The 20,092-nt window shown below is 48.5% G+C and overlaps 1 protein-coding gene across 1 annotated transcript in view; it reads right to left on the reverse strand.

Annotated features, from left to right (window-relative positions):
* The window catches only part of LOC138504647 (vomeronasal type-2 receptor 26-like), a 110,487-nt gene extending 94,184 nt beyond the window's left edge, over positions 1–16,303 (reverse strand). The window contains exons 1-2 of the mRNA XM_069625239.1: positions 16,220–16,303; positions 15,464–15,587 (exon numbers count right to left, since the gene is read on the reverse strand). Coding sequence (XP_069481340.1) covers positions 15,464–15,587; positions 16,220–16,303 — 208 coding nt within the window. The remainder of the gene's footprint in view (positions 1–15,463; positions 15,588–16,219) is intronic.
* Positions 16,304–20,092: the final 3,789 nt, after the last annotated feature.

Below are 20,092 nucleotides of genomic sequence, written 5' to 3' on the forward strand. Positions count from 1 at the left end.
TGGTGAACAGACCCATGGGATACCCTTATGGCACCCATGGGTAGGGGTACAACCCTGTGCCCCTAGTGTATGTTTTTGGGCACCTGTGGGTGGCCCACAGAGCAGGGTATGGGCTGGTGGCAGCTCCATGCTGAATTGGACAGGTGCTCTGGGTGTCCTCCATTTTGGGATACCCAGGCCCTGCCATTGGGATCAGTTGATTCCTGATAGAAACAAGATGGCCCCTGTGGCCTCTTGCTTTCTATTGCCTGTTGTCTTGTTTTCCCAAAGTCCTGGGATGCCCTGACTCTGTCCCTTCCCCCTGACTGGCTGTTGGGTGGAAGTTCCATATATGGTGTTGTTGTGAAGGCCCAGCTAGACTGACTGGAGCCTTCCCTTTGACTGTATGTTGTGGGTACCTCCTGTGGGTGGGACCTGGGTGAATGGAGAGTGTGACCAATATACACTCCTTGTTGTGGTTGTCTGGTTTCTGGCATGTGAGACAAAGACTGAGACAGCCCTGCCCGAAACTGGCCTGAATGCAGTGTGTAGTGTTGAATGGCTGGGTACTTGTCCCAATCCACATTCCTTGTTGTGAGTGTCTGAAAGGGAGGAGTGTGGCCTGAATGCACTGTGTGCCTGATTGGCTGACTGACTGCATGAATGCCCTTCTGTGTGATTGGCTGCTGTGTGTGTGCCAGCAGTGTGGATGAGAGACAGAATAGTATATCTGGGGACCTCTCACCACTGGAAATTGTTCAGAAGCATTCAGAAGCTGAGTCTCCACTCAAGAGTAACTGGATTTGCTGATCCTCGACGTCCAGCTGGAAGAAGAAGACTTGCTGTGGCATTTGCTTCGACGGAACTGAAGGTTGTCGAAATCGTCGAGGACTGACCCGAGAGAGGACCTGGCTAGGCGCCCTCTTCCCGTGCTCCGAGGGACCATCGAGCACCGCTGAATCTTCGCCGAAGCGCCCTGGAAGTCAGACCCTCGAAAGGCTGCCGACCCGAGACGGGACCGCCGAGGAGATCGAAGTGAAGCACCCGGACATCGACGCTGTCGAAGTCCATTGCCGTCGACCAGGGTTCGCAGGTCTGTGTAACCACTGGAGGCCCGTCGAAGTTGTGTTGCCCAGCCGTGGGAACCACTTGACGCCGTGCCGCCGACGACCGGAGCCGTCCGCTCCTTGCCTAAGAACATTTGCCTTGAAGGACTCCCTCGTCCGCATCGTCGACCGCTTTGTCCCGCCGGAGAAAGTCGAGGACGACCAACGCGCCGAGGAGAATCCGCCGGTGGGTTTCCCGCCACCTCACGACCCCAAAGACTCGAGCGACTCGACGCCCTTGCTGGGCCACCGTCACCCACAATCTTTGCGGTCCAGAACTAGTGTCGCCGAGGTGCCCCGCACGCCTCTTCCTCGCAGGACGCCGACGTCTCGACGCCGACGAGCACCGCTCGGATCGAAGCCTGCCGCCTCATCGACGCCGTTCTACCTTGTTTGTTGTCGGACGTTCGACGCCCCGTGTCTCCCGCTTGAAAGGGAAGGCATTCAAGAAGGGCCGTCGATTCCCCGACACCGAACACCGAGTTTCTCGACGCCACTCAACGATCCGTGACTCCTGCCTTAAAGGGGGTCATTCAAGAAGGATCTGTCGACGCCTCTTCGAAGAACTCGACTCCACCAGGTACATTGGGGGGGTAAAAACATTATAGGAGAGAAATAGACTATTGAACAATATATGGACTGGGCTGGTGTTATATCTCTTTATTTTGCAGGTTGCCCAGGTGGGGGGATCTCCACACAGAACTGTGTCCAGTGGTAGGGGCCAGTATTCTGCCTATTGTTTTCAATCACCTGCTATCTCTCCCCTCTCTATTGCTGGTTTCCTTCTTATTGATCTGTGTGCCATTTTTACAGTATTATGAATGCACTTTAATGAGGTCTAATATTAGTGGTACCACTTTAGAATTGTAGATATTTACCATTGCTGATTTTCCTGAGCACAAAGTGCGTTATTGTGATAAGTGTACATAACCCTTGAATATTAATTATATAAAGACTGTGTTTTCAGTAATACAGTGTGTGGACATTCCTTTGTGGGGGCTTGGGGATACACTGTACTTAAGAACCAGCCTGCATCACCTCCTGAGAAGCTAGGCCTTGATTGCTCGTCCATCGTTACCATATTAGAGAATCTTGGCTGGGGTCCTCTGTGCCTCCCCTCTACCATATAGAGAGCGGAAGTACAGACCCCCCTACCAGTCTTGACAGCTGGTGGCAGCGGTGGGATGCTTATGGTTTTAAGACTCAGTGTATAACCGTGCCACTTACAAAATATCCGCACTTTATTAGATTAAGGTTTGGGTGTGTTCCAAATAACTGCATTACAAGCAATGGAGTCCATTGCGAATGGTAAATTGACTAGGATGAGCTTAGAGGCTCTCCAGAGTGCTTGTGAAGCCAGGGAGTTAGACTTTGTGGATAAGTCTAGGGCTGAGCTGATAGCTGCCCTGGTGGACTACCAGACTGATGGTGAAACTCTTGATGAAGGGGGGGATGCAACCAGTGAGGACTCTGCCCCTGGGGTTGTCGCTGAATCTGTTTCTGGGAGTGCCGCCATTCCTGCTGCCTCTGTTCCAAACCCCAGCAATTCCATGGAACTTGAGTTATTAAGGATGAAGTTAGCCTTTGAATATCGCAAGTTGGAAATAGAAGCTGAGCTTAAGAAAGAGGAGCTGGCACAGCAAGTGGAACTCAAGAATAGGGATCTTGCGCTCAAAGAAAAGGACACTGAATGTCAGAGAATCCAGTTAGAGAAAGCTCGAGTGGAGACTTCAGCTAGACCAATTGAGAGTGGCAGGTCCCCAGCCACCAAGTTTATGAAAGATTTGGTTGGTGTGTTTGTGGAGGGTTCAGATATCCTCCAATGGATTGAAGCGTTTGAAATGGCTTGTGCAATTCATGATGTGGATAAAAGAGATTGGGCTAAGTGTTTGTTAAGCAGAGTGCCTCAAACTGGATATGACTGTATTCTGAAGCTGAGTGTGGAAGAAAGGGGTCAGTATGAGTGTATGAAGTCTGCTTTAATTGCCAAGTTTGGCAAGACACCTACCCAATACCTTAAGAGGTTCAGGGAATTTAAGAAAAGAGAGAATGTGTCTTGGGTTGACTGGGTGAGTACTGCACACATGAACATGATGGGGTGGATTGATGGATACAAGGTGAAAACTTTTGTTGAGTTGTCCCACCTCTTGTTTTTTGAGCATTTTTCTGAAGCCTGTTCACCAGAGCTGCGTCAGTATGTGGCTGACCAGGACCTTTTGGACCCCTTTAAGCTGGCTAGGTTGGCTGACAAGTGGGTCTCCCACCGGGTGTCCCCTAAGGACTCCAGTGGGAAGGACAAGGACAAAGAAAAGGGGGCCTCTCAGAAAGCTGAGGAGTCCCAAAAGCAGTCACAGTCGGGTAAACCAAAACCTTCCTCTCCTAAGACCCAAAAATCTAGTGGGGATAAGTCCTCTGTGGGTGGGAATAAGAGTAGTGGTCCACCTGCTGCAAAGCAGGTTCCCAGTGGTTCCAGTACCGTACCCCGCACTCCTGGCACTTGTTGGGATTGTGGGGCTCTGGATCACAAAAGGGGTGACCCCAAGTGTAAAGGTAAGGCACTTGGAGTACAGGCTGTCAGCCTGACCTACCCTTACCCCATGTCTGAGGTGGAGGCCACTGTCCTCCCCTCCTCTACCGGAATCACCTTTGGTGCTCCTGTAGAGATTTCCTTAGTGTCCCTTGGGGCCTGGGACCAGTACGCAGAAGTACTGGCAACTATCCCGCAGAACACCCGTAGGTTTTTGAGAAGTGTCCTCTTGAATGGCCAGCCTTCTACTGGTTTGAGAGACACTGGGGCAAGCATGACAGTGGTGGACAGGACCCTGCTCAGGCCAGAGGACTATGAAGGTGCTCCTCTGCAAACCACCAGGTTAGCTGGTGGGCCTCCCAAATTATCCCCTGTAGCCTTAGTCACACTCATGATTGGCGACAAGACAGCAAAGCTTCCTGTCCTGGTTCAGGACAATGTCCCTGCTAACATTCTGTTAGTAAATGATCTAGTAGAGTTGGGGTTGATCTCGGATGGTCTTCCCATGACTGCTGCTGCAGTCACTAGGTCACAGGTGACACCGGGTCTGGCTGTGAGTCAGGTACCCGAGCCAAAGGCGAGGCCTAAGGCAAGAAGAAGGAAGACCAAGAAGGCCACCTCTGTGGAGGGAACACCTTCTCTTCCTGCTGTTCCGACAGCACCCATTGGGATCCATGCTCCGGACGGGCTGGGTCCAGTGGAAAACCCAAACTCAACTCCTGTGGGAGAAGAGGCAGAAGACTCTCCTGTGGGAGAGGTTCTTAACCCGGAGGAGCACCCCGACCTTCAATGCTTGTTAGCTGAAGGGGGACCCTCCCGGGCAGACTTCTGTAAAGGACAGAGAGAGTGCCACTCTCTCGAGGGTCTGAGGAAACAGGCCCTGTCCCAGGCACAAGGTGAAGTGCCTAGGACATTCAAGATTTATTGGGAGGGTGAGCTCCTTGTTAGTGAGCCCACTAAGCCTGAACCTGGTGCCCGCAAGAGGTTGGTGGTACCCCAGGTTTACAGGCCCTTCCTACTGCAGTTGGCGCATGAGGTGCCCTTGGCTGGTCATCTTGGGACTAAGAAGACTAAGCAGAGGCTCTCTGCCCATTTCTACTGGCCAAGGATGGGGGTAGAGGTGGAGTCCCACTGCAGGACCTGCCCCACTTGTCAGTTGTCTGGCAAGACTGGAGGCAGGATCATTGCTCCACTGCAGCCATTACCAGTGGTTGGCACACCATTTGAGAGGGTGGGCATCGACATCGTCGGTCCCCTTGACCCTCCCACTTCAGGTGGACATCGGTTCATCCTGGTCTTGGTAGATCATGCCACCAGGTACCCTGAGGCAATACCCCTTCGGACTGTTACTGCCAAGGTGGTTGCCAGGGTCCTCCTGGGCATTTTCACCCGTGTTGGATTCCCCAAGGAGGTTGTCTCTGACAGAGGATCCAACTTCATGTCTAGTTACATGAAAACCATGTGGAAAGAGTGCGGGGTAACCTACAAGTTCTCCACCTCTTACCACCCCCAGACCAATGGTCTGGTTGAGAGATTTAATAAAACTCTCAAGGGCATGCTAGGTGCTTTGGAAGAGCCCCTAAGGAGGAAATGGGATCTCCTCCTGCCATGCCTGCTGTTTGCTTACAGAGAGGTACCTCAAGAGGGTGTTGGTTTCAGCCCCTTTGAGTTACTCTTTGGACATCCCGTGAGGGGGCCCCTCGCCTTGATCCGAGAAGGCTTGGAAGCCACCCCTCCAGGTCCCGCCAAGCAAGTGGGGGACTATGTGTTAGGCCTCAGGCGGAGGATGACACAAATGATGGGTCAGGCAACAGCAAATCTCAAGGCCAGCCAGGAATTGAACAAGTACTGGCATGACCTTAAAGCTTCGCAAGTGGATTGGACTCCGGGACAGGAAATCCTTGTGATGGAGCCTACCAAGCCTAGAGCTTTGGCAGACAAGTGGACTGGACCCCTCAGGATCATCTCCAAGATGGGCGAAGTCAATTATCTGGTTGACATGGGAGCCTCTGGGGTAGCCCCCCAGGTATTCCATGTCAACAGGCTCAAGCCTTTCCACAGGCGAGCAGAGGTCTCATGTCTCTTGCTAGCTTCAGGGCAAGAAGAGGATGAGAGTGAGCCCCTTCCTGATTTGCTGCATAGCAACCTTCAGGATGGCTCAGTAGAGGGAGTACAACTCTCTCCCGATTTGACAACAGAGCAGCAGAGGGCCTGCAGGGCTTTGCTCCAGCAGTATGCCTCTCTGTTTTCACTGACACCGGGCCTTACACCGTGGTGTAAGCACGAAATTGACACTGGTGACAGTGTGCCTGTCAAGAGCAGGAGCTATCGTATGTCAGATACCGTCAAAAACCACATCCAGGCTGAGGTCGCCAAGATGTTGGATCTGGGTGTTATTGAACCCTCAACCAGTCCCTGGTCCAGTCCAGTGGTCCTTGTCCCCAAGGCAAGTTCCCAGGCAGGTACCAAGGATTGGAGGTTCTGTGTGGACTACCGAGGAGTCAATGCCGTCACCAAAACTGACGCGCACCCATTGCCCAGGGCTGATGAGCTCGTGGACACCATAGGTGCTGCCAAATTTGTGAGCACCTTTGACCTTACCTCAGGCTATTGGCAAATAGCTCTGACGGACCATGCCAAGGAAAAGACGGCATTCTCCACACCTGAGGGACTCTACCAGTTTAGGGTCATGCCCTTTGGGTTGAAGAATGCCCCTGCCACCTTCCAGAGATTGGTCAACCATGCGCTCAGTGGGCTGGAAGCCTTTTGTGTGGCTTACTTAGACGACATTGCCGTCTACAGTTCCACCTGGGAAGAGCATTTGACACATCTGGATAAGGTGTTGCAGGCCTTGAAAAGGGCTAACCTCACTATCAAGGCCACCAAGTGCCAGATAGCTCAGGGGAAAGTTACCTATCTTGGTCATGAGGTAGGAGGGGGTCAAATCCAGCCTCTTTCCAGTAAGGTACAGGACGTACAGAACTGGGAGACTCCCACTACTCAAACCCAGGTGAGAGCCTTTTTGGGCCTCACTGGGTACTATCGCAATTTCATGGCAGACTATGGAACCATAGCTGAACCCCTGACAGCTCTAACTTCGCCCAAACAGCCTAGGAAGGTTAATTGGACCGAAGACTGTCAGAGGGCCTTTGATGGCTTGAAAGAAAGTCTGTGTAGGGCACCTGTGTTGTGTGCGCCTGACTACAGCCGACCCTTTATCGTCCAGACGGATGCCTGCGACACCGGAATTGGAGCTGTCTTGTCCCAGTTAGATGACAAAGGGAGAGAACACCCTATCATATTCATCAGTAGACAACTCAAGGGTAGAGAACTTAGGTGGGCTACTGTTGAAAAGGAGTGTTTTAGCATAGTTTGGAGCCTTAGGCGTTTTAGGCCCTACCTTACGGGGTCTACCTTCAAGGTCCAAACAGATCATAAGCCCCTGAAGTGGCTTATGCAGATGAAGGGTGAGAATCCGAAATTGCTCAGGTGGTCTATTAGCCTGCAAGGGCTAGACTTCACCATAGAGCACAGACCAGGGAAGAGTCACGATAATGCAGATGGCCTTTCCAGAAGGTATGTTGACCGTCTGGATGAGGGTGTCTATCCCGTGGGAGATTAGGCACCCTCCACCTCAGTCTGGGGGGGGGCGACTGTGATGCTGGAAATGTATCAGAGGGACAGGGCCTCTGAATCCTTGTCCTTTTCTGCCTTTTACCGTGTGTTCTGTTATGTTTTCTGCCCAGGAATCCATTTGGGACTCCTGGCAGTGCAGCTCTCTTTTGGTTTGGTGAACAGACCCATGGGATACCCTTATGGCACCCATGGGTAGGGGTACAACCCTGTGCCCCTAGTGTATGTTTTTGGGCACCTGTGGGTGGCCCACAGAGCAGGGTATGGGCTGGTGGCAGCTCCATGCTGAATTGGACAGGTGCTCTGGGTGTCCTCCATTTTGGGATACCCAGGCCCTGCCATTGGGATCAGTTGATTCCTGATAGAAACAAGATGGCCCCTGTGGCCTCTTGCTTTCTATTGCCTGTTGTCTTGTTTTCCCAAAGTCCTGGGATGCCCTGACTCTGTCCCTTCCCCCTGACTGGCTGTTGGGTGGAAGTTCCATATATGGTGTTGTTGTGAAGGCCCAGCTAGACTGACTGGAGCCTTCCCTTTGACTGTATGTTGTGGGTACCTCCTGTGGGTGGGACCTGGGTGAATGGAGAGTGTGACCAATATACACTCCTTGTTGTGGTTGTCTGGTTTCTGGCATGTGAGACAAAGACTGAGACAGCCCTGCCCGAAACTGGCCTGAATGCAGTGTGTAGTGTTGAATGGCTGGGTACTTGTCCCAATCCACATTCCTTGTTGTGAGTGTCTGAAAGGGAGGAGTGTGGCCTGAATGCACTGTGTGCCTGATTGGCTGACTGACTGCATGAATGCCCTTCTGTGTGATTGGCTGCTGTGTGTGTGCCAGCAGTGTGGATGAGAGACAGAATAGTATATCTGGGGACCTCTCACCACTGGAAATTGTTCAGAAGCATTCAGAAGCTGAGTCTCCACTCAAGAGTAACTGGATTTGCTGATCCTCGACGTCCAGCTGGAAGAAGAAGACTTGCTGTGGCATTTGCTTCGACGGAACTGAAGGTTGTCGAAATCGTCGAGGACTGACCCGAGAGAGGACCTGGCTAGGCGCCCTCTTCCCGTGCTCCGAGGGACCATCGAGCACCGCTGAATCTTCGCCGAAGCGCCCTGGAAGTCAGACCCTCGAAAGGCTGCCGACCCGAGACGGGACCGCCGAGGAGATCGAAGTGAAGCACCCGGACATCGACGCTGTCGAAGTCCATTGCCGTCGACCAGGGTTCGCAGGTCTGTGTAACCGCTGGAGGCCCGTCGAAGTTGTGTTGCCCAGCCGTGGGAACCACTTGACGCCGTGCCGCCGACGACCGGAGCCGTCCGCTCCTTGCCTAAGAACATTTGCCTTGAAGGACTCCCTCGTCCGCATCGTCGACCGCTTTGTCCCGCCGGAGAAAGTCGAGGACGACCAACGCGCCGAGGAGAATCCGCCGGTGGGTTTCCCGCCACCTCACGACCCCAAAGACTCGAGCGACTCGACGCCCTTGCTGGGCCACCGTCACCCACAATCTTTGCGGTCCAGAACTAGTGTCGCCGAGGTGCCCCGCACGCCTCTTCCTCGCAGGACGCCGACGTCTCGACGCCGACGAGCACCGCTCGGATCGAAGCCTGCCGCCTCATCGACGCCGTTCTACCTTGTTTGTTGTCGGACGTTCGACGCCCCGTGTCTCCCGCTTGAAAGGGAAGGCATTCAAGAAGGGCCGTCGATTCCCCGACACCGAACACCGAGTTTCTCGACGCCACTCGACGATCCGTGACTCCTGCCTTAAAGGGGGTCATTCAAGAAGGATCTGTCGACGCCTCTTCGAAGAACTCGACTCCACCAGGTACATTGGGGGGGTAAAAACATTATAGGAGAGAAATAGACTATTGAACAATATATGGACTGGGCTGGTGTTATATCTCTTTATTTTGCAGGTTGCCCAGGTGGGGGGATCTCCACACAGAACTGTGTCCAGTGGTAGGGGCCAGTATTCTGCCTATTGTTTTCAATCACCTGCTATCTCTCCCCTCTCTATTGCTGGTTTCCTTCTTATTGATCTGTGTGCCATTTTTACAGTATTATGAATGCACTTTAATGAGGTCTAATATTAGTGGTACCACTTTAGAATTGTAGATATTTACCATTGCTGATTTTCCTGAGCACAAAGTGCGTTATTGTGATAAGTGTACATAACCCTTGAATATTAATTATATAAAGACTGTGTTTTCAGTAATACAGTGTGTGGACATTCCTTTGTGGGGGCTTGGGGATACACTGTACTTAAGAACCAGCCTGCATCACCTCCTGAGAAGCTAGGCCTTGATTGCTCGTCCATCGTTACCATATTAGAGAATCTTGGCTGGGGTCCTCTGTGCCTCCCCTCTACCATATAGAGAGCGGAAGTACAGACCCCCCTACCAGTCTTGACAGTGATCCTCTGCAAAGACTCTGAACCGCTAACATTGGGCCAGGCCTATTGACTTGAATCCTAGTTGTAGTAAGCCTTTTCTAGATTGCCCTGCCTATAGCTTGTTGGTGTTGTTGATTTTTAATAGCCTTGTCTTTTCTCCCTTTTAAATTGCTGGAGTGCCATTTTGCTCACACTTCATTTTGAGCTTAACCTGTGCATAATTGATTGGGTGTTGTTGTAGTGTATTAATATTGTGATTTTCTGCTTCTTTATAATAGTGAACTGTTTTATAACTGATGCTGTAAATAAATGTACATTCTTTGACTCAGAAACCTTGAATCAGTGTTTGTTTGAACCATAGTAATTGCTGTCCTTTGTGTAACTTCTGATACTGCTCACTTTACTCTTGAGATAAGCCTGGCTGCTCAGCCATCGCTACCACTTTACTGTGTAGTGCAGGCTTGTACCAAAGGTGAATTTGTATTTGCACTTGTAGTCTTAATTGTGTGTGGTGTTCCCAAAGGGTACTGCATATGACTCTGCCTAACATGTGGCACAAATGACCAGATACCACAAGTGAATACCCATACCAATATTGGTAAACTCCATGTGTTTGGGACTATCAGCACTAGCATTCAACTTATCAAAGGAGTTGTATTATCAGGGAAGATGTTGCAATGGGACATTGCCTGGGTGAAAGTGCAAGACTACCTGAATAACAAGAGCTTATGCACCAGGGAAGACATTCTGCACAACAGCTGGCCAACAATCCTCAGTAATGACTCCAGAATTCCAGAGGAGCTGGGCTCTCGGGAGACTTGTGGATTTACCGTGGAGTGATGTGCATGCACTTTTAAAGCAAAAGGTCCAATAAAAAGAGATTGGGCATCGACCACACAGTGCCCTTGGCACCTGGCCCCTGGCAAGGCTGTGCTGGGGCTGGGTGACTCATTGAGATGTGAGGGAAGGGCAATCTCCTGGAAGGTCTGCTCATAACCTAACTACTGTCCCAGAGGCAACCTCTATCTATGGTTAGATATCCGTTCCAGTTGGAAATGCTGGCCCCTGCAATCTCCCCAGCTGCAGTAACTAAGCAGGTTAGTAAGAGGTCAGGTGGTAGTGGTGAGTAATAGTGATTTGAGATTGGAAGGCAACAGGATTTTTTCATGGTAAGCTATTGTTTCCGAAATTATGATAACACTAGTGTCTGTGCTGTCTGTCGATATATGTTTTATCTTGTAGACAGGAACTCGATAATTTGCTGTTTTCTGTCCCACAGAAGAGAGAAGGCGATTAAGCTTACACAAAGAGTTTCAGCAGAGATGGCCTGATGTTGTGCCGAGAGAGATAATGCGAGAAAAATCGGAAGATAGGCGATATTAAGAAAGGTTTGAAGGTTTTGGGAGTTGTATTCAATGAGGATAAAAAGTCATTTTTAGACAGACCATCGTACAGCCACCATGTGTCCTACATCTAATGTCTTTTGTTAGTTTGGTAATTATATCTCTGAAAAACCTTACCTCGCCACTACTCTGTGTGCAAACCTATTTTTTTTCTTTTATGGGTATTATATTTGTATGTTGCAGATGCTGCTGTAGAGACAATAAGGTGGGAGTAGTTAATGGGCACCTCAAGATCCGATCAAACCTTGTATTATGAGGATGTGTATCTGTCAGTCATGTTGCAGCAGATGTGTGAGGAGTCTGACTGGTTACAAATTGCATTAGAGATGCCCACAGCTGTGTAAGTTGAATAAACACATTTCTGAATTAGTTTATAGTTTAGGGGAGCAGTAATAGCCTCTTCCCATCAGCCGGTTCCCATGAAATCCTTTTCTCATGTAACTAAAGAAAATGTATGAAAATGATGAAAGAATACTTGGTTGAGGCAATTCCTGCACTGGAATGCATAAGGGGGGACTAGAAATATGTTCTTTAAAACATTCATTTGTTTGTTTTATTTGCTTGTATTGCGTGCCAAACCCACAGGTATCTGGGCGCTTTTCTTAGGAATAAGGTTACAATATTTATACACAATAATATACAAGATACAGAAATGGATGCAGTAGAATATACAGTAGAAAATAAAATATTTTACAGATATATACAATGTGAAGGATATATACAACAAGTACAGGATCATTACAAAGTTTGTACCATAGGTTGTGGAAGGCCTGAGCCGGCTCTTAGGCATGTCAAACTAAGCTAAGTGCAGGTCGATAGGATAGCTGAGTCTAGTAGTCACGATAGTACATAGTGAGTATAGTATGAGTTAGCTTGTTTGCCAGAACAGCCAAGTTTTTACTTTATTCCAGAATGAAAGGAACATGGGGTCATTCCTGAGTGCCAGAGGTAACTTGTTCACGTCTTAGCCGCAAGCACTAGAAAGCTAGTTCCCCCTGCTTTGCTGAGTTTGAATTTTGGAAAGTTAAGGCAATAGGCATAGTTAGATCTAGTTGGTCTGATGGACTCTTTTCTAGTGGATTTGTCCATCAGGTATTTGGGATCTGAATTGTTTAGGCATCATTGTAAAGGTGATCTATCTTGGATAGGGAGCCAGTTAGTATTGCGTCGGATTTGTGAAACGTGGTTAGATCGAGGAATACATAAGGCAGATCTGAGTGCATTATTTTGCAATACTTGTAACTTGTGAAGGTTCCTCTGGCTGGTGCCCAGGTAAAGAGTATTACAATAGTCCTGTTTGGATAGTATAAGGGCTCTTGCAAGGGTGATACGACTAGTGGTGGTCAGAAATGGTCTGCAGGCATTTATCAGTTTTGAGGTGTAGCCAGTTGATGAGGAGGTGGTGTTGATTTGTCTTTGAAGAGTTAGGGCAGAATCTAGGTAGAAACCTAGGGTTTTTGCTTCCTTGTTGATGAGGTTGCCATCAATGCTGAAGGAGGAGTATTTGGGGCCTAGCTTATTAAGTCTGAACTTGGATCCAATGAGCAGGAGTTCGGTTTTGTTGTCGTTAAGATTTTAACGACAGCCTGGATTTTGCTGTAGATTTTGTTTACGAGAATAGAGTCTGATTGGTAGTCGCCTGAGAGAGTGATGAGTATTTGCGAATCATCTGCGTAATTTGTATATGATATGCCTAGATCATCTAGATGGTCAAACAGAAGCTTCATTAATATATTGTAGAGGGTGGGGGACACGCAAGAGCCTTGTGGGACTCCACATGTGATGGGGGAGGGGTCGGCTGAAGTGGTGGGGGAGAAGACCCAAATGGATCTGTCTGCCAGGAAGGAGTTGACCCAGGCAGCGTATTTTGTCAAGAATGAGGCGGCTGTGGTGAGATGGTTAGTTAGGATATTGTGGTTGACTAGGTCGAACGCTGCGGACAAATCCAATAGGAGGAGGAGAGCAGGCTTTCCATTGTCCCTTCGCTCATCAATTTGGATTTTCAGATCCAAGAGGGCGGTGTCTGTCCCATGTCTTGGTCTGAGGCCGGATTGTCTGAGGCCCAAAAGATTATTATTCTCGAGATGATTTTGGATCACGACATATGCAGCCTTATCTAAAATGTTTAGGAGGAAGGGCACAGTGGTGATTGGCCTGAAATTAGTCGGAATATTGGGATCAAGATTTGTTTTTTTAATACGGGGCATGACCCAAGCGTCTTTGAGGTTTTCGGAACGGTGCAGGAGGCGAAAGAGGCATTTATGAAGGATGTGATAAAAGGTGCAAATTATTTGGCTCCTTCTTTTATGACGGAGAAGGGCATATGTCTCCTTGGCACCTAGACGGCTTGAGACTTCTCATAATGGCCTCAACCTCTGTAGTGGTGACAGGGGTGAATTCGAAGACATGGTTTTGATTAGGAGGGGTAGTGGACTGGGGGGCTGAGATTTGGTAGTGTATTACCTTGGTTGATGCTTTTGGCAGTGGTGGAAAAGCTGGTTCTTGTTGCTTCTATTTTTGCTTGAAGTAGACAGATTTTGTTGGGTAGGGCCTCCTGGATGTTGGTACACCAGTGGTCATATTTCTTACAGGAGTCTGGAGGAATGATGGGAGATTTTAATTAGTTGAGGATAGTGAAGAGCACCTTGGTGCTAGATTTGGCATTAGAGATTCTATTGTTGTAATTTTCCTTTTGTGGTTCTAAGAAGGCAGTTTTGTAGATGGCAGTGGCAGTAGCAAATTTGTCTTTATTCTGCGTAGATGGATTTTATTTCCAAGATGCCTCTGCATCTCTTTTAGCTTTACGGAGTGTTTTCAGCTCGGTGATGAACCATTTATTCAGATGTGCTAAGGGTTTGGCTTTCCTTAATTTAAGAGGGGCTAGTTGGTGTAAGGCCTGTAGTAAATTCTGGTTATATAATTCTACCATAATGGCAGGATCTTGGCTAGTGGACGACTGATGATGGGTGATGGGATGGAGCAAAGGGAGTACGTTTTCTAAAGAGATAAGGCGGTTGTTTCTAGTTAGGGCTGGTGGGGATTGGAAATCCTTAGGTGACGGTTGTTTGGCATCATGGATTTCAAAGGAGATCACATTGTGGTCTGACCAAGCACAATGCGCATTAGAAAGGATTTTTGTGTTGCAATTAAAGTCTGCAGTCTAGGATTTTGCCCTTGCAGAGAGTAGGGTCATATACCCATAATGAAAATCCTAGTTCTGAAATAGTGTTTTGGATGGCTAAGGCATTGGAATCAGAGTTGTCGTGTAGGCCAAGGTTCAGGTCGCCTGGAAGCAGGATTTGCGAGCCAGGTTTTGTGTTTTGTGTGAGGAGGCCAGTTATGTCATCCTCAAAGGAGAAAAGTTGGCCGGGTGGTCTATATAAGGTGTGGATAAGGAGAGTCCGCTCTGATGAGAGAGGGATATAAATGTACAGGAGAAACAATCAGGGTGATTTATTTGCAGGAGGGACCATGTTAACGTCCACATGAAATGCGCCAACACCCGCCGTGTACCAATGATACTGTGTCGCCCTAAGACTCCTAGCTTCTTTTTCTAGCAGACTTTTACTAGGCTACCACTTCCCATATTTTATCTAAGACAATCGGGGTCATTACAAGGTTGGCGGTAAGGGGTTAACGGCGCCGGTAAAGGTGCCGGTGCCGTTAACCCCTTACCGCCGCATTATGAGGTCCTTTAGCGGGTCCCGCTAAGGGCGGCTAGTTTTACCAGGCGCCCTTAGTGGGAGACGCTAAAGGACCAGCATGCTAACAACGGGCCCGTTATTAACATGGTCCCCATTCCCATTGAGCCCTATGGGGGCTCGAATGGGAATGGGGATGGGTTCCCTGAATGGGGAAATACTGGGTCCTCCAAAGTTGGAATGGCCTGGGAATTCCCCATTCAGGGAACCCGGACCCGGTATGCGGTAAGGGGGTAGCCATGGCGCCAATAGCGCCATGGCTACCTCCAACCTCGGAATGAGGCCCAATGCGTGTTCTGCCACATACTGAAGGACGAATACACAGAGAACAAGAACTACATGGTCCATCACCTCTGGGCTTCCTGGGTCAAGGACGCCAGTTTAAGCCCAGACGAATAAACCGTCATGAACTGCACTAAACCATGGGCTGTTGTAAGTAAGCAATTATCCCCACCTAGTGGTGAAATGGTAAACAGCATCCCACAAGCATGTGTGTGATCCATATTGAAAATAGGATTGGGACAAATTAGCACTGAGATCTTTGGCCTTTAGAAGAGCGATATGTTCAGAACCCGCTCCCATGGACTGTGGTGATCATATGAAAAATAACCCCACAAGTTTCAGAGCAGCTAGCATACCTATGAAGGGTGAAAAGACAATTATTCATTTTTACAATGCATTTGAATCTCTAATGTGACGCTTTGGGCTGCTGACATGTGTCACTCACCGGTGCTGTTTGAAAACTCCCCCTCTGCACAAGGCAGACAGTAAAAGCAGCAGCTGGGACGCCCCTCCATATGGACTTTCCAGTGCCCAGGAAGGCAGCTCTCACTGCAGACAGAGCGCGGAACCTAGGGAAAAAGAGAGATTTTCAGAGAAAGATGACATCTTAAGAGTGAGATTGCAGCTGGGAGTCTTCTGTGACACCTGTCAGTTGGGATTAACAAGCTCACACAGCCCTAGCCCTTTAACAACAGCACTACTGATCCCAGTCATAAAGGGGCAACAGCACTACTGACCCAAATCATAAAGGTGCAACAGCACTACTGACCCCAGTCATACAGGTGCAACAGCACTACTGACCCGAATCATAAAGGTGCAACAACACTACTGAACCCAATCCTAAAGGTGCAACAGGCTCAGATGAGAGATGCACCTCCTTTGCCTTTTGTGTTAACATAGGCCGGGGCAGGCTATGCTCTCAGGTGGGGTGTGAATATGAAATAGAAGCAACCCAAGCAGCATTAGTGCAACAGTCCAAAATAAAGTAATGCCCAGTCAAGGTTCTATAAGAAATATATATACTAACAAACACTAAGAAGACTGAGAAATGCAGAATGTCAAGATACAAGGACTCTGGATGCTTCTCAGCGAAGGCAATACATAACCACAATGTTCAAAAGGATAAAGATGCAAAGGGGGCTCAGCCAGTCTCTAGGGTCCCGGCCAATGGACCAGGTGGACTGGGACCTGCCAACAGTACCTTGCTCAGTTCTTGGCAGTTCAACTGATTCCAGAGCAGGAAGCTTCTGGTTTGAGCCAAGGCAATGATGTGATCATTTGTCATGGTGCGGTGGCAAATTCATTCAAAGATGCTGTTACCACGGTTCAAAGATCATGAGAGTGCCATACGCATCACTGGCAGATCCTTTTGGTTTGATTGCATCACACAATGCTTGATTGCTGTCTGGTGCAGTGTGCTGTGCATTCGGTCAAATTTGCAGCCATGATCGCTGTCCTCGGCCGCTGCAGGAGGAAGAGGAGGGTACAAAACATACAGCAAGTCACCCTTGCGGCATAAGCCAACCGTGGTGAAGGCTGCCACTGTCTGGTGCTGTATTTTGTGCCCCGGTTAAATTTGCAGCTCTGAACACTGGCCCGCCCCCTCCAGGAGGAAGAGGCGGGTACAAAACATACAGTGGGTCACTCTTGTGGTGTAAGGCCACTGTGGTGAAAGGTGCCGTTGTACCGTGCTGTCCAGTGGCTGGAGGTGCTGTGCTCTCTGGGACCTTGAATGGCGACTGACTGAATTCCATTGTATGCACAGAGTGTACTGCAGAGTGTTGCTTTGTGGAGAGTGGAGCGGGAGATTCTTTCATCAATTCTATCATTTGTAGATGCTTCCTGGATGAAACCTTACCCGTTTCACGAAGTGAACTGCAGAGTGTTGCAGTATATAGAGTGGAGCGGGAGAGTCTTTCCATCATTTCTATCATTGACAGCTGCTTCCTGGTGAAAGCGTTCCCCACTTCCTGGAGTGTACTGCAGAGTGTTGCAGTGTGGCGAGTGGAGCGGGAGTCATTCCATCATTTCTATCATTAGCAGCTGCTTCCTGGTTAAATCCTTCCCCGCTTTGCAGAGCAAATGCGGAGTGTACTGCAGAGTGTTGCAGTGTGGAGAGTGGAGCGGGAGTGTCTTTCCATCATTTCTATCATTGACAGCTGCATCCAGGTATAGTTAAAACATTCCCCGCTTTGCAGAGCGAACAGGGAGTGTACTGCAGAGTGTTGCAGTGTGGAGAGTGGCGTGGGAGAGTATTTCCATCATTTATATCATTGACAGCTTCTTCCTGGTTAAGACCTTGCCCGCTTTGCGGAGCATACGCGGTGTGTACTGCAGTGCGTTGAAGTGTTTCGGTGTGACAGCGTGTCAGAGTGAAAACCACACAGAAGGGCAGGAAACTCAAGGCTGTGATACCTGCTATCATCAAAGTTTGTGCAGAAACCCTGTGAAGATTGGGAACATAGCTAGCGCCCAGTTTGGAGCCTGCAAAAGGTGAGGAGGACCTGAGGGTGGGGAAGTGCGGCACAGTGACTGATATGCCAGGCCTGGGTGTGATGCTGGAAATGAATTGGAGAGAAAGTGCCTCCATGTCCTTGTCCTGTAGTCCTTTTATCATGTGTGTTCTGTTATTTTCTGCACAGGAGTCCATGTGGGACTCCTGGCAGTGCAGCTCTTCCTCTTTTTGGTTTGGTGAACAGACCCTTGGGATACCCTTATGGCACCCATGTGTTCTCCGGAGACCCCCAGCGGCCCATAGAGCCGAGTTTTGCTCCAAAGACGAGATAGCTGCACCCTTGAGATGGATGGGGGTGCCGATTTATTTCTCCAACACCAATCAATAAGGACAACTCAATGGTTTGGCAAAGGGAGTCCGTTTAATGACAAGTACAAAAAACGGGGATTCATGGAAATCAGCAGTGATGCGATCGTCCTTCTTGCTTCAACTCCAAAGAACTTCATAAAAATCATAGCATTTATACTGAAAACTCGTCATCACTGACGTGTAACACTTAAAAGTTAATATGCATTTCTATTGGTTAGGAAGAGGTAACTTAATTATAGGTACTATATCTGTATATGGTAATGGAGTGAGGGGATTGGCTAAAACACTGTCAGGTGGGCATCTAAGCCCTTCCTTCAACATGACTACTGTAGACGTCACTTAAAGTACGACGTCCCATTGGTTCTACTAACTATAGGACCCTAGATTATTTGGTACATTATAATTGGGTTGGCACCAACCCCAAGCATAAATGTCCACTTTGCTTAGCAGCACGCAGAACGGTCAGCCAGGTGCAAGGTGCCCCCTAGTTACCCGGCCTTCCTCCAATTAAGGTTACAATCAATCATCACTTCAGTAACTATGTGTCAATTATTTTACTGTGGTTGGCCTCGAAACTGCATCTTCGGTCTGGAAAAGTTCTGATATCTCTGCCTGGGCGGGTGCCAAGCATAGGTGTGAACCTGTGCTTCTTCTCACTCAGCTGGTCATGTGCTACCCACACTGTGAATTTGTCTAGTTTCTCTCAATTTGTGCATTTAATTTTTATTCAGCTTGTCACCTGCCTACACCTCCTTATCTTGGCCTTTTAGAGACAGGATACTCTGTTCTTAAGTTTCAATTATGTGTAGCTACTGTTCGTTCCTTCTATTGGTATGACCTTGGCTCTCCTGGCACGAGTTGCATCTTCTGAGTTTCGATTCAGCCATCTTTTCTCGGTTTGCTAGAATATGAATCTTGTCTTGTTTGGCCTCTAGTAACCTGGGTTGATTCTGCTTTCCGTGCAAAGTGGAATTGCACTTATAATACTGTGCTTCGTTTTGAGGTAGATTGTGTATAATGGCACTTGCCGCACTATTCTTCTGCTTGCATAGCAAGCCGCACTGTTTTCTTAGCTTTCTTGCGGTTCCAAGCAAATTTACAGCTGTTAGCTGGTTGGATATCTTCATCCTGCTTAATGCTTAAGCTTCTTTGTATTTCAACATCGTTCTCCCCTTTTAGGTTCACGATATCCTTATTCATGGCGTTTCATCTCTGTGTGTCATTCTCGGGTCATCCTTTCTTCTTTCTGTGAGTCTGTCCGGGCCCTCGTGACGTCACCATTCGTCTTCCATTAAGGCCTTTTTTGGTCTCTTCCGGGACAGTACTGAGGCAATCTTCATTTCGTCTCATTTGCTGGTAGGGTTTTCTCAATGGATACCTTACTGTCCATGGTTTTCTCGGTATTGGGACTTCAATAGGCGTTGCTTTTCTGTTAGGTACTGGGCAGAGCCCTACTGCGGCTCTCTGCTGATTTATTTGATCATCATACGTCACATATCTTGGTGTGAATGTTCCTGTAACTTCAAAATGGGCAACTGGAGTGCAGGCTTTATTCGGGACCTCCTCTACACTCCCCCCTCTGGGCGATTCATTGACCACTTTCACCTCCGTCTTTGGATTCAACTTACTCGATTCTTCTGTATTTATTTTCACTCCATCGCCTGGGTTCATTCTTTCTTCATCTTCTGGGTCTATACATGATGATTTGAAGAAGTGTCTCTTTGGTGTCCATATTTTTATTACTCCTTTCAGGCTTCCTGCTGTTATTACATATTCGTCTTTATTCCATGTCATTAATTGACATTGTCCATTTGAGCTACATTAAACCCATCTTCCCACATAATTTATGTGTTTCCTGGGATAGAGAAACTTTGTTCCTTCTGGTGCGTGAATACTGGTCTTCACAAAGTCTCTTATTTCTTCATCAGTCAGGTCTTTGGGCTTCCATCCTGGCTTGACATCAATCATGATCTTCATCCCTATGGCTTTTTTCGCAGTCTTCTGGCATTGCGAGATTATTATCTTGATAACACAAAATCCTAGCAATATCATCACTAACAGGGCTCCCAAGAACTTAAATGCATCTGCCATCCATTGTGGAACCTACGAGAATAGTGATCCAAACCAGCTGTCATCATCAACTTTGTCAGTTTCATTGATCATCTGGTTCCGCAGGTTTGTTAGCATACTTATGGCTTCTGTTAAGGTTCCATTCTCCTCATCGTGAGATGGTATAAATGTGCAATATGA

Source organism: Ambystoma mexicanum, chromosome 11 (genome assembly GCF_040938575.1).
Source record: "Ambystoma mexicanum isolate Mex_15411 chromosome 11, UKY_AmexF1_1, whole genome shotgun sequence".
In the NCBI taxonomy this organism is placed as follows: Eukaryota; Metazoa; Chordata; class Amphibia; order Caudata; family Ambystomatidae; genus Ambystoma; species Ambystoma mexicanum.